The sequence below is a fragment of the Ciconia boyciana genome, chromosome 6 (genome assembly GCF_034638445.1).
Source record: "Ciconia boyciana chromosome 6, ASM3463844v1, whole genome shotgun sequence".
Taxonomy (NCBI): domain Eukaryota; kingdom Metazoa; phylum Chordata; class Aves; order Ciconiiformes; family Ciconiidae; genus Ciconia; species Ciconia boyciana.
The window spans coordinates 6,646,036-6,658,169 of NC_132939.1; the positions used below are offsets into that span (position 1 = coordinate 6,646,036).

Below are 12,134 nucleotides of genomic sequence, written 5' to 3' on the forward strand. Positions count from 1 at the left end.
TTCCCCTGTGACTAATTTTTCAGTCCCATTTCCATGTTGCTCTACTTATTAGTATTAGCCTCGTTACCTCACTTGGGTTCCTTGCTTTGATTGTAACCCACCTAGAAATTGCCTCTTGCAAATTCCCTTAACTTAGGGGAGTGTCCCACTGGTACATTGATATTTTTTTAAATTTTATTTTATTTTATTTTTTTCTTTTTTTTTTACAGCTGGGCCCTGGTTGAGGGTATGTTTCCTGTGCAAGCACGTGTGAGCTCCACCTGCTCCCTGCTTGCGCAGAGATTATTGAGGGTACCATCAGCGGCTCGGTTTAAACCTGACCGACATTAGCCCTGAGAATTCACTTCTATCACGGTGAGTTTAGAGATTTCTGATTTGTCCTGTTGTTGCAGGACAAGGGACCGCTTAGTAAAAGCTGCATGGCTGCCCAGATTTTTCTTGCATTATTTACTCCTCTTTCCCACTGAGCAAGCTAAGAAAGTGACAGGGAGCTAATAGCTGACAAATCACCACATCATCTTCTCTCTAGCCAAGGCTTGGCAATTGTCCCCCTAAAAACTCATGCGATACGTTTTCCTGAACGGCAACCCGTGCTTTCTCAGCTCTGCTGTGCCCCAGGGAAAGGCAGAGCTGGCAGCGCACTCCCAGGCCTGCCCGCCCGGGCCGCTGCCCCCGGTCGCTTCCCACGGCCGCCAGCGGGTGACTCTCTCGGCACTGCTCACCGCCCGCCGGCTGGCTGCCGGGACAGCGCCTGGACAGAAACCGGTCGCCTCCTCGTCTTGAGTTCTGTTGAGGTTTGCTTGCATCTAAGCAAAGGAAAATTAATCCTTTAAGCTTTTTCTTTTTTTTAAACCAGCTTCCTTAACAGTACTGAACTTGTTTTCTCCAGAAATAAACTTTTTAGAATCACGGCTCTAAAATAATAAACAAAAGAACCGAGAACCATTTCTCGTTTTCGAGGAACGATGTAGCCTGTGGTCGTTTATCTTGCTGCACGCATCGCAGACAAAGCCCTGAGTGTTCACCGAGGAAACAGGGCTGTGGCACAAGTAACTTCCAGGGTGCAGCTGCCAGGCTGGCTGCTGGGCTGGCCCGCGGGATGCTTGCTTCCATTGGTACAGCCCCTCCCAGCTGGACCAGTGGTAACAAAATGTGAATTAGACTCTTAAGACAAAGTTAGTAAGTCCACAACTTAGCAGACATACAGATGTCTCCACTTATCCTTGCTATTTTTGTAGCAGCTACACAGAAATGCCATAATATTGTTGTCACTACAAGAACAGAAGAACTTTTTAAAGTAACGTTTTTCTACCTTAAAGAAGAGCTGCAATATTTAGCAAACGCTGCAGAGCTGGAACAGCTTCATGGAAATACAGTTTCTCAGTCATTGACTTAAAAACATTTTGCACTATTACAGTTTGGGGATTTTTTTTTTTTTGTGATAGGAAGTTATTTTTCCCCAGACTGCAACTTAGGGGAGGCTGAACTTAAAGTGGCTTCTTCTTCTTTTGTTCAGCTTTGTTTTTATTTTTGAGTTGTACTGAGACTATCTTACAATGTCAGCTGTGATAATTGAACTGGATAAGCTTTCTTCAGATGCGATTGAGAGCAAAAAGGATTCCAAGTCAGATTTTAAGGAAGGAAAATTCAGTGAATCGTGTGCCGATTATCATGGTTTTCAACTTCACTGCTCGCGTTCTGCACCAGCTGGTAAGCATGCATTTATATAAGCTATTTCCTCAAATCTGTGTCTATTTACTCACGTAACATGTTGCAAGTAAACTGTAAGACCCAATAAGGAAAACACAGGATTCGTTGTTGTCGCATGCATGCAATATATGAAGTCATTTTTACTTTAGATAAAGGGTAGAACATATGTCTGTTTAAAAAAAATTCAGTGTCTCCTGAACACTCTAGCACATAGGGTACTGCTGGAAGAAGAGCCCGGGAGATAGTTACCTCTGCATTACCTGGAAGATGAGCTGTCCGTAGCAGATGACATAGTTTTTGTGTAAGTTAGAGCAGCCTCAGCAGCTGCTCTGGTATTAGACTTTGCAAGGTGTGTATATAAGCTGTGCTCTCTAGCACTGTGGCTCCTTTTCTGCTTTCCTCTGGTATTTTTTATCACATCAGGGCTTGTAAAGAGAGAACTGCATGTGCTGTAAGGTTGGGGTTTTTTTCATGACCAGTGTGGCTCATTTGTTTTTATTTTGTGACACGTCTTACATATATCTAGAACAGGTCCCCAAAAATGTCAATTAAATAAGCATCATGAAACTTCAATTTCTCTGAAAATTCAGCGTCATGAAAAATACAGAATGTAGCTGCCTTGGATTGTCTAACATAACCAAGGGGAAGCACCTGCGGTTAGTCAATGGAATCTCAGTTATGCCCTTAAAGCCATCTGAAGTATTGGGTGGTCATTCATCTAGGCGCAATACCTTTTAAGAATGACTACTCTGATTTCTTGTGGACTACAGATGTATTTTGACTTGCACAACTCCCAAGGGATAACTTGATTTTGATAGTGTTTTCACTTGCTTATGACCCTCGGAAGAAAGCACAAACAAGAGAAATGGAGAATATCTGAATGTAAGTGACACTTTGTCCTGTAACAGGACAACCAACCTGCAGTGGAAGACTGCAACTTTCACTTGGCTAAAGTATGTGAATATGTAAATAAAACTTCGATATTTTAAACTCTGTAACAAACTTTTGGAACTTTTTTTTTACTTATAAATTCAGTTCTTACACGCTAAAATGGTCAAATGGTTGGGATGTCATGCTATCTATTCTTTTGCAGAAAACCAGATAGCTTGTGCTTTCCCTAATAGAAATTTTCTAAGGTTACTTCCTGTAAAGCCTTCACTAACTTTTGTAAAACAGAGTTTTCTCAGTAGGTGCAGTTTTGAAAGTTTGTCTTGTATGTTAGCAGGTTTTTGCAAGGTCAGGGATCAGGTGTCTGTCTGTTCCCCTGGGATCCTATAACATAACTTCAAAATTACCTCTCCTACCCCAAAGAAGTGCCACTAAAGAATTTATGCCTGTGCTAGCTGATATACTTTGCTATGTTCCCTAAACATCACAGTAATCTGTTCTAGCCTACCCAGTCGATCAAGAGTAAAATGAACTTTCAGCATGAGCAGCATATGGTTTGTAGAACTATACCATCCAGAGTTCTGGAGGAAAGAGAGATTAAAAAAACCAAATCTCCCTGTTGGGATTCTTCCATTTGGAAAAATAATTATTTTCTTTTTAAAAGAATTAAGTCTTGCCAATATTTGTTGCAAATGCTGTTTACTGTTCCTGAAGCAGGAACAGTGCTAGCAAGCATCTTTGACAAACGTGTTGTCAGAATTTGAAGATTTTCTTGGTTTGTGTTTTTTTGCATTGTGGGAAGAATCAGATAAATGCTGATATATTGTCTTAGTAGTTTTGGGGTTTATGAATGACATCTTAAAGCAAAAGCAATCTCATATTTTGCCTTCTAAAATTTGCCTTAGTATATTTATTTTACCAGTGTTTAAAGTAAGCAAGCCCTTTGTAGTTTCCAGTGTTGCATTGGGTTGGCTGAAGTCTGAATGGAATAATGTAAACAAGTCCTGTTTGTCTTCCACATGTTATTTCCTAAAAGGAACTTCTTGCTCAGCCGTGGATATTGATAAAAATAAACAGCTTTTGCTTTTACTGAAATGATGGGCCCTATTTCTTCATGAGTAAACTATTTCCCAACAATGATGTTTCACAGGCAAAATGAAAACTTTGAGCTATGGAAAGTAGCTGAAATCTTGCTCTTAGAATTTTTTTTTTTTTCAGATAGCAATAAGAGTATAAAAATCTTCAATGAAATCAATAACCTACATCAGGGTGCTGCACTGAGGTTTGCTAGTGTTGGCTCCTCTGCCCTCTACAGTTGCAGCCTTGGGAATCTTACATTTAGGCTCAATGCTTTTTTTAGATGTCCAATTTTTTAAAAGAGAATTTAAAGAACTCTCCTCTGAAATCACTCAAATCACTAACAAATGGTAGCATAAGGTACCTAAGCTATGAAAATATAAGTACTCAGTGTGAACCTACAGAAAAGCAGCAACAGAGAAGAACGTGTCCTTTTTCTTCTGTTCAATCTGCTGTTCACATACTCAGTTGTGTTATGAGAGGTTTATTGTTTAAAATTTGTTATGCTGTGCTTGTACTATGATATTTTGTGTATAAAGCAGAGGATTCAGTATAAAGAGATTATCACTTAAGAAAAACTTTTCTTCTTGTAGTACTGATGTGTTAGTTTTAAGCATAACACCTAACAGTGCAAATACAGAAAAGTGAATACTCTGACAAAGTAAAGTGGTATCCTGATATAGACTGATGTTCTTGGAATGGAAAATGGAAACGTTGCTGGGACAGAAAAATATTAACCATATTTTTATGTTGTTCCTGCTTTAACCAAACCCATTGCAATAGGATGTAAATGTTAAATTACTTTCCTACACCTCTCTCGTTAAATGAGAAAGTATGTTATTATAAATAAGTTTAACTTTCTGTATATCACTCCATTTTAAATTCTGATGCAAGTACCAATACTGAGGCGCATTTATTTGGGATCTGCAGATATGTCGGAATATATTGCAGAGAGTAATAACACCAGAATAAGAACAACAGTATTGTTAAATTAGCATTCTGAGTATCGAGTACAGACTTTTTCCATGCAGAGCATCATTGAAATCTTTGGGAGCAGATCACTTGCAGTGTAATATTGAGACATTGTTTCAAATGATGAAATCCTCAAATGCGCGGCCAAGCTCGGTTGATGCATGTTCCATGAACAGATCGATGACCAATGTTGGCTTCCACAGCACTCGGGTTACCTGGACTCTGCGTGAAAGTTTGAATGGAGCAGTGATACTTGTAGACACAGCAGATAATGTGGCGTTGCTTGGCATCTCTAAAAACCCATCTATCTTTAAGAAAATAAAGCCTATTTTGATTTATATGCTACTTATCCTGCAAAGAAGAATTTTTAATACAATATGATAACATGAATGCTAGTGTCACAGCTACAGCAATTTGTATTCACCAATGGGCAACAGAAGGCTATTCATGATATAGAAATATAGGACCAGACCTCTGTTGTATTTGCCAGGGTAGAATTTCCTCCAGGGCCTGGTATATTTGCAGTTCAGACTTCTCACAGGAAGCAAAGCTAATCTCAATATTACAGCTGTAAATATTTGTGCAGATTTAAACCTTATTATCCCTGATAGATGCTGTTCTGCTTCATCTCTTATTAGCCTGGAAATGACTGAAAACATTCAACCTACAATAATGGCTTTTATCCTAATCTTTGTTTTACAACTGTAAGACAAATCATACTCAGAAACATTTCTCCACATAAATTCTCTACTATGTTCCTAGAGATGGTTTTGTCCAAATAACTCCTGATCAAGAGTTAAGAAACCTCATAAAAATAGATATTAAAAAAAAAGCATGAGCCATAAGTAAGGTCTTAGTAGCATAACTAGTAGTGGTGAGGTCAGAGTACAGCACTCAAATCTCTTGAAATGAGACATACATTAAATCACACAGATTTGACTCTGTGACTTTTGGTAGAATGGTATAAGGCTATAGAAACTTTTTTTTTTTTCCTGCCTTTTTTGTGGCTCTCTCACTGATGGGATTTTAGGGGAAGGGATGTGAAAGTTATTTTCCAGAGAATAGTTGCTGTGTTTCAGAAGTTATTTTTACTGCTGGTCTATTTATGTATTAGAAATCACCCATATGCTGTATGAGGGTACAAAAGGAACAAAATGAAGTGTTTAACTCATAGCAACTAAAAAGGGTTAAAAAGTTAAGGACACATTCCTTGAAATGTTTTGATCCATGTGGCGTGCACAACACAGGCTAACAGGGTGCTCAGGGAGAGGAAAATGGGAGTTATTGTGTAAAGATGATGTAACTGAGTAAATACTTTCAAGTATTTTGTGCTCAAGATCATCAATGTAGTAGGTGTATAGAGAGAGAGGTAACAACTCTTTTTCTATTTTAGCAGAGCTTGAGGGGTAGAAGAACCTTTGGGAGTTAGAAGAGCAGAGGGGGTGGCTTGAGTTTCACCAATGTAAAATGAAGTCCCTTTCTAGACATCAGAACGTGTGGGGATTAGGAAGAAAGGATGAGCAAAGCTTGTCCTCATTTGCCACCAGGACAAACATGATGAAAAGGACAATAATTTAGCAAATTTCCCTACAGCTATCTGCCCTTCTTTTCCTTTCCAAGATGGTTATAAGAGAGGCAGCAGCAGACTGAGCTCTGAGTGCTTGCTGTTATTCCTTTCAGCAACCTGTCTAGACATCTTGCTACATCACCCCCTCTGAAAAACTTTTCATAATGTATGTATCACAGCTTCATGGGAGTGTCGCATCGCAGGGGAATAAAATTATGTACTTTGTGATATCAGATGAAACTAGACTGCAAAGTGGTGGAGCATTGTTTTCAAAAAAGAGCATTTCCTTTATTGAAATATTTAACAGGAATTTTACGAGGGAGAAAATTCAAAATAATCTACAGCTTTTACTTGATTTCTTTTTTACTGCAAAGCCCCATATGAACACCCCTTAATTTGAACATATTGCCACCGTTCCTGAAACATCAAAATACTTCTGCTTACTGAAAATCTGCTAAACCAGTGTTTCTCATTTATAAACTTCAGAAGGTAGTTTAATTGCTGAATGAAATTTTCTATTTATTTAAATTTTGAGAAGTGCTTCAATCATGGTTGCATCACAGTGTCCGGGGAACTGAATAAATAAGTTGTAGCTTTGTGCATAAATCTGTACCACACCACCAATTTGCCTTAATTACTCACACTAGGATTGTATAGTAAAAACAAGAAGGGAGCAGGCAGCATAAACAGGAAATTATGTCTAATGGTTACGATCCAACTGCAGCGCCTGTGTTCAAGTGAGCTCTGTAGGAAGCTGCAGTGCAACGCAGAATCACGACTTGAAACACCTACACGAAAGTAATGTATGAAACTGTGTGTTTACGTGAAGTGAACAAATCTAACAAAGTAATCTTTGCACAAAGATTAAGTGCTATTGTCCTACTTTTCTCTTCCATTTTCTCTTCTAAAACAAAAGGTCAAGAAATGCATTTTTCTGTAATTTCAATAAGCAATTCAGAGACTCCTGTCAGGAAGATCGATATTCAGAAATAATCCTTCTACTTGTTATGCCATGTCAAGCCAACATTTAGTTGAAAGCCACTAAGAAACATAATTAATTCAGCAGTAGAGCAGAAATATAAGTTATTAGCAGTCTCCTACCCTCAGTGCAGTAGAATTATTTCATTATTTCTGACAGATAACATTATTTCTAATTCTAACTTTACCTTGGAGGCAAACTTTGCTATGTGCAAATCACAATGAATCAAATGCTGCCAGTTTTGAAAATGAAGTGGGCATCTTGTGTTGTGATTGCAGGTGGGGAGAAAGCATATTTGTTCATACGTGCATGGAGGCTGGGAAGTTACATAGTATGTCTTCAGTGGAGCTGAGACTTTAGTACTAGCGAGAGTCAGTTGTGGTTTAACTCCAGTTGGCAACTAAGCACCACAGAGCCGCTCGCTTACTTTCCCCCCACCCTGCCGTGGGATGGGGGAGAGAATTGGAAGGGTAAAAGAGAGAAAACTCGTGGGTTGAGATAAAGACAGTTTAATAGGTACAGCAAAAACATGCAAGCAAAGCAAAACAAGGAATTCATTCACTCCTTCCCATGGGCAGGCAGGTGTTCAGCCATCTCCAGGACAGCAGGGCTCCATCATGAGTAGGGGTTACTTGGGAAGACAAATGCCATCACTCCGAACCTCCTCCCTTTTCTTCTTCTTCCCCCAGCTTTATATGCTGAGCACGACATCCTATGGTGTGGAATAGCCCTTTGGGCAGCTGGGGTCAGCTGTCCCAGCTGTGCCCCCTCCCAACTACCCACTGGTGGGGTGGGGTGAGGAGCAGAAAGGGCCTTGACTCTGTGTAAGCACTGCTCAGCAGTAACTAAAACATCTCTGTGTTATCAACACTGTTTCCAGCACAAATCCAAAACATAGCCTCCTACTAGCTACTATGAAGAAAATTAACTCTACCCCAGCCAAAACAAGCACACCTCTGTACCAAAATTTCATTAATAATATGCAGAATAAACCTGTAGCTAATGAATAATTCAGAAATTGCAGAGAGGCCTAACGTACTGAGGGATTCAACTCTGCCCCCGAGGGTCATGACTTCTATCCTCACATGGCTACAATAAATGGAAACTAAGCTGGATATAGAAATTTAATTTTTCCCAGAGGCATCGTTTCTCTTCTGTGCTCTTCCTTCCCCTAATGAGGTATTTACTTTCAATTCAAGAGTGGGGTAGGTCAACTAACTCTGAGTAAAGACGCTCTAATGATTTATAATCGTGGATTTTATTTCCCAAATTCCCTCAGTAGCAACAGATGAAGTATGTCTACACAAAGAATATGCTGCCCTCACAGATATTACTAAAACTTCCTCTGATTTGAAAGGTGAAGTCAACACTTACAAACAGATCAGTGCAGACTTGGTAACAAAGGTCAAAAAATGGGAGCAAGAGTCAAGTCTGAACAGCCTTCCTGTAGCACCTTATATCTTACACCTGCAAAGCCCAAATACAGCAATGAAACACTTGTATTTTAGTGATTAGAAGAAGTGAGTCTGTATGCTTAAGTCTTTTTCTCCTTGAATAATGAACATAAATTGACAAGCAGGTCTCCCGTCTAATATAGGATGCAAGATGACTTAGTGTGGATGAGGAGGTCGCTGAGGTATTTAAGGTTTCTTAAAAATTTAAGTCTGGGGATATGTCTCTATGTGCTATTATAACAACATGTTTTAAAAGAACAAGTCTGAAGGTCATGAGTGTTATAAGTAGAGTGGACTGATGGCCACATATCGATAACTTTGATGGTAAATAAAGAAGGATGCTCCTCTGGTGATGCAGAATACATTTGTATTCCATGTTTGAACACAGAATTTACTATAGGATCCGATGGCTGTGTCTAGACAGTATACAATGAGGAAACAAATGATGTTGTTTAGTAAGTGGGCTATAAGGTACTGCTTACAATTGTTTCTTTCTTTTGTATTAATAAAACAACCCATATTTGGGTTTCTGTTATGCTGTCATAACTGTATAGAAACTCTAGCAGATTTTCTAGACCTTTGTGATATTCATATTAGCATTGTAACATGACCTAAGTTAATCTGATTTTAAAAAAAACCCAATACTTCCTGAAAACACAAGTTTAGTAACATTTAGAAGGGACATCATGGGAGAGAGAGAATTATACACAGAGTTATCTGTGCAGGCAGCTGAATGTTATAAATAGAAAGAGTTTTGAGTGGTGCTGGAAGAGACAAGTGTGTTTTTCCAAAAGCACATGGTGAGAAAAAATTTGGCTGCCTATTAGTCTCAATCCTAAAATGTGCTGGTTTGCTGGTAAAATAATAAATTGAGATGGTATCTTTAGGAATTATGTATTTATATATGCAAAAGTATTAGTAATTATTTAGGTCTTTATCATATTTGTGCTCCCACCTTTGGGGGGGCATGGTGAAGTTACTTAGATCCAAACACATCAGTCTCTTGAGCCAGTGAAATTATGCCAAACCTCTCTGGCTGCAAAGAGAATTAGCCTCAGGTTTCTGTTTTAATGCTTTGATTGAAAATTTAAGGTGGCTATTTCTAAAATATATATGTTCTTTTCTGTATCAAAATGAAACAAATAGCACTTCAAAACAGCATCCTAAATTACATCACGTATCATAAATCTTTTAAGTAAGCCATAGCCTTCCTTATTTTGCTGCTGTACTTCTGTTTTGCTCTGTAATGCAGTGTACTTTACAAAAATTCACATTGTAGTCAACTACTAATATTATTTCAGAATGTTGCTAACAAGAAAGGTAGTAAAATATGTTTAGTGAATTTCATTCAAAGGAACAGAATGATGTATGTTGAAGATGAACTATATCAGTCTTACCCGAGTCCTAAAGTGCAAGCAAATTTCTACAGTGCCTTTTTCTTGCATGTTTTGAAATAAAGCATTTTCTTGTACTTCCTTTTAGAAGGGAAATTCTCACTTACATTTATCAACAAGGTTTTCTTTTGGTTTAAATACTCTTTTCCTTATTTTTTTTTGTTTTCTCCTATTCTTTTCCTTGCAGGTTAAAGAATAACAGGTCAATTGATTGTTAGTCATTATGGATACAAAGTTTGCTGGCAGTTATCATATTGTGCGTGGTACTGGGACTGTGAATTAGAGGTTAAAACTCATTTCTGCTTTCCCTGCCTAGACATCAAGAAAGGACTAAATACCAGAATTCCACAATGTCACGAAAATAACTTGAGTCAGTCCATAGTGCAAGCTTTTTCTCATCTCATCTTGGTGTATCTTTGCCTTTTATATTCCAAATATTTTGATTTTGACACTCCAAACCTGCTGGCACATCTCTTTCCTTTCAGAAGTCTTCAATTCTTCAAGAAAAAATTATAAAATATTCAAGGAAAACATTCTTGTAGGGGTATTTGTTTACTCAATCTTTCCTTCACCCCAACAGCATTCTGCTGAACCTGAACAAGGAAGCTAATGAATTATTTAAGTGAACCACCATCAAAATCTCATGTTGCTATGTCATAGATTTATGCTCCAGATTCCTGCTGTCTGATTCTATTTTGCCAAAGGATGAGACATACAAGGTCTGCACGGTTTCTCTTCCAGGATCCTCACTAAGGCCAGCTCCGTTAGTGCAGCTTTAAAGAGGCAAAAATTAATGAATAGTGGATCGTGCCCTGCAGGCCTTGCCAAGCCAAACCCCTTTTTTTCATTCAATGGCATTTTGACAGACTAAAGACTGGATTACGGCCAGTCTTTTGGAAAGGCAGTTTCTGATGTACATCAATCAGGAGTATAATTATATTCATCTGTGGGTTTCCTAAAATGACCGTCTTGAAAAATGCATGGAGTCTGGAAGTTGTCTCCGAGAAGACAAAGGACTATGGAAAGAGAAGCCTAGTTTTGCTATGGCACTTGAGTTGGCTGCTCATTGTGGCTCTGCAGAATGCCTAGTATGAGGTGCTGATTGTTGCTGCTCACTTCTATTGACTAAACTTAAAGTTATTTTAGAACTAAAACAGTAGTAAAAATAGCAAGTGTATTCTGGGTAGCACTGATATATTTTCTTTCTGTCAAAAAAAGACAAAAGATTGAGTCATTCAGGATTAAGGAACTCTGTGTCTGTGTATATTTATGTGCCCTTTTAATTTTGTTTGTAAAACCCCAAGGAGAACATAAATCTTCAGAATCCAAGGATGATCAAAACTAAGTTGAATGAAGTTTATTCCAAATGTTGACATCTTATTCTTCTCGAGAGTGACTTGGCCTTGTCCTCTGACCAATTTAACTAAATGATGTAACAAATGTGGGGGTTTTATATCTTTTTCCTTCATTTCTGGAGGAACACAGTTTTGTACACACTTTTCACACTGGATATACTGGCTTGTTCACTTACCTCAGGAAGGAAATAGTGAGGGCCGTTCAAAGAAGTACAAATAGGTGTCCCATTTATAGACGTTTTGTCATCCTCAAAATTCACAAACTTTAATACAATGCATTTTTTCCATGTTCTACCCTTTCTCTTCATAGTATCTGTTACAGTGGACTTATACGCACTAAGTATTATTTTTATTTTTAGAAAACTTTTTTTCCTAATGTTATAATTTTGATCTCTATATGCTTTCCTTCTGATCTCCATTGCTTTGCTGGGAAAAGCAAAGCACAGAAGATTTGGGAACTCTGGAGGAGAACTGTTATGCTTTTCTGTCCTTCATAGGGCTTACAGGAATTTCCATACAGACTCAGGTCTACCTTGTTTGGTATCCTATTTCTGGCAGCGATCAGTATCTGCTATTTCAGAGGAAAGGAGAACAGGAAAGCATCTTGGCCGTGTTTCCAGTACCTCCTCAAGGTTATCCTACCACTTGATCCAACTAAGCAGCATGGAAGTCCTGTAGGAGGTATGGTACTCGGCTTGAGTAAAATCAGTTTTCAGTTTCATAAATGCAGAGTTTAGT

At 38.4% G+C, this 12,134-nt stretch overlaps 1 protein-coding gene across 1 annotated transcript in view; it reads left to right on the forward strand.

Moving 5' to 3' along the window:
• Positions 1-1,556: 1,556 nt before the first annotated feature.
• ANO3 (anoctamin 3) overlaps positions 1,557-12,134 on the forward strand; it is a 215,475-nt gene continuing 204,897 nt past the window's right edge. The window contains exon 1 of the mRNA XM_072864857.1: positions 1,557-1,710. Coding sequence (XP_072720958.1) covers positions 1,557-1,710 — 154 coding nt within the window. The remainder of the gene's footprint in view (positions 1,711-12,134) is intronic.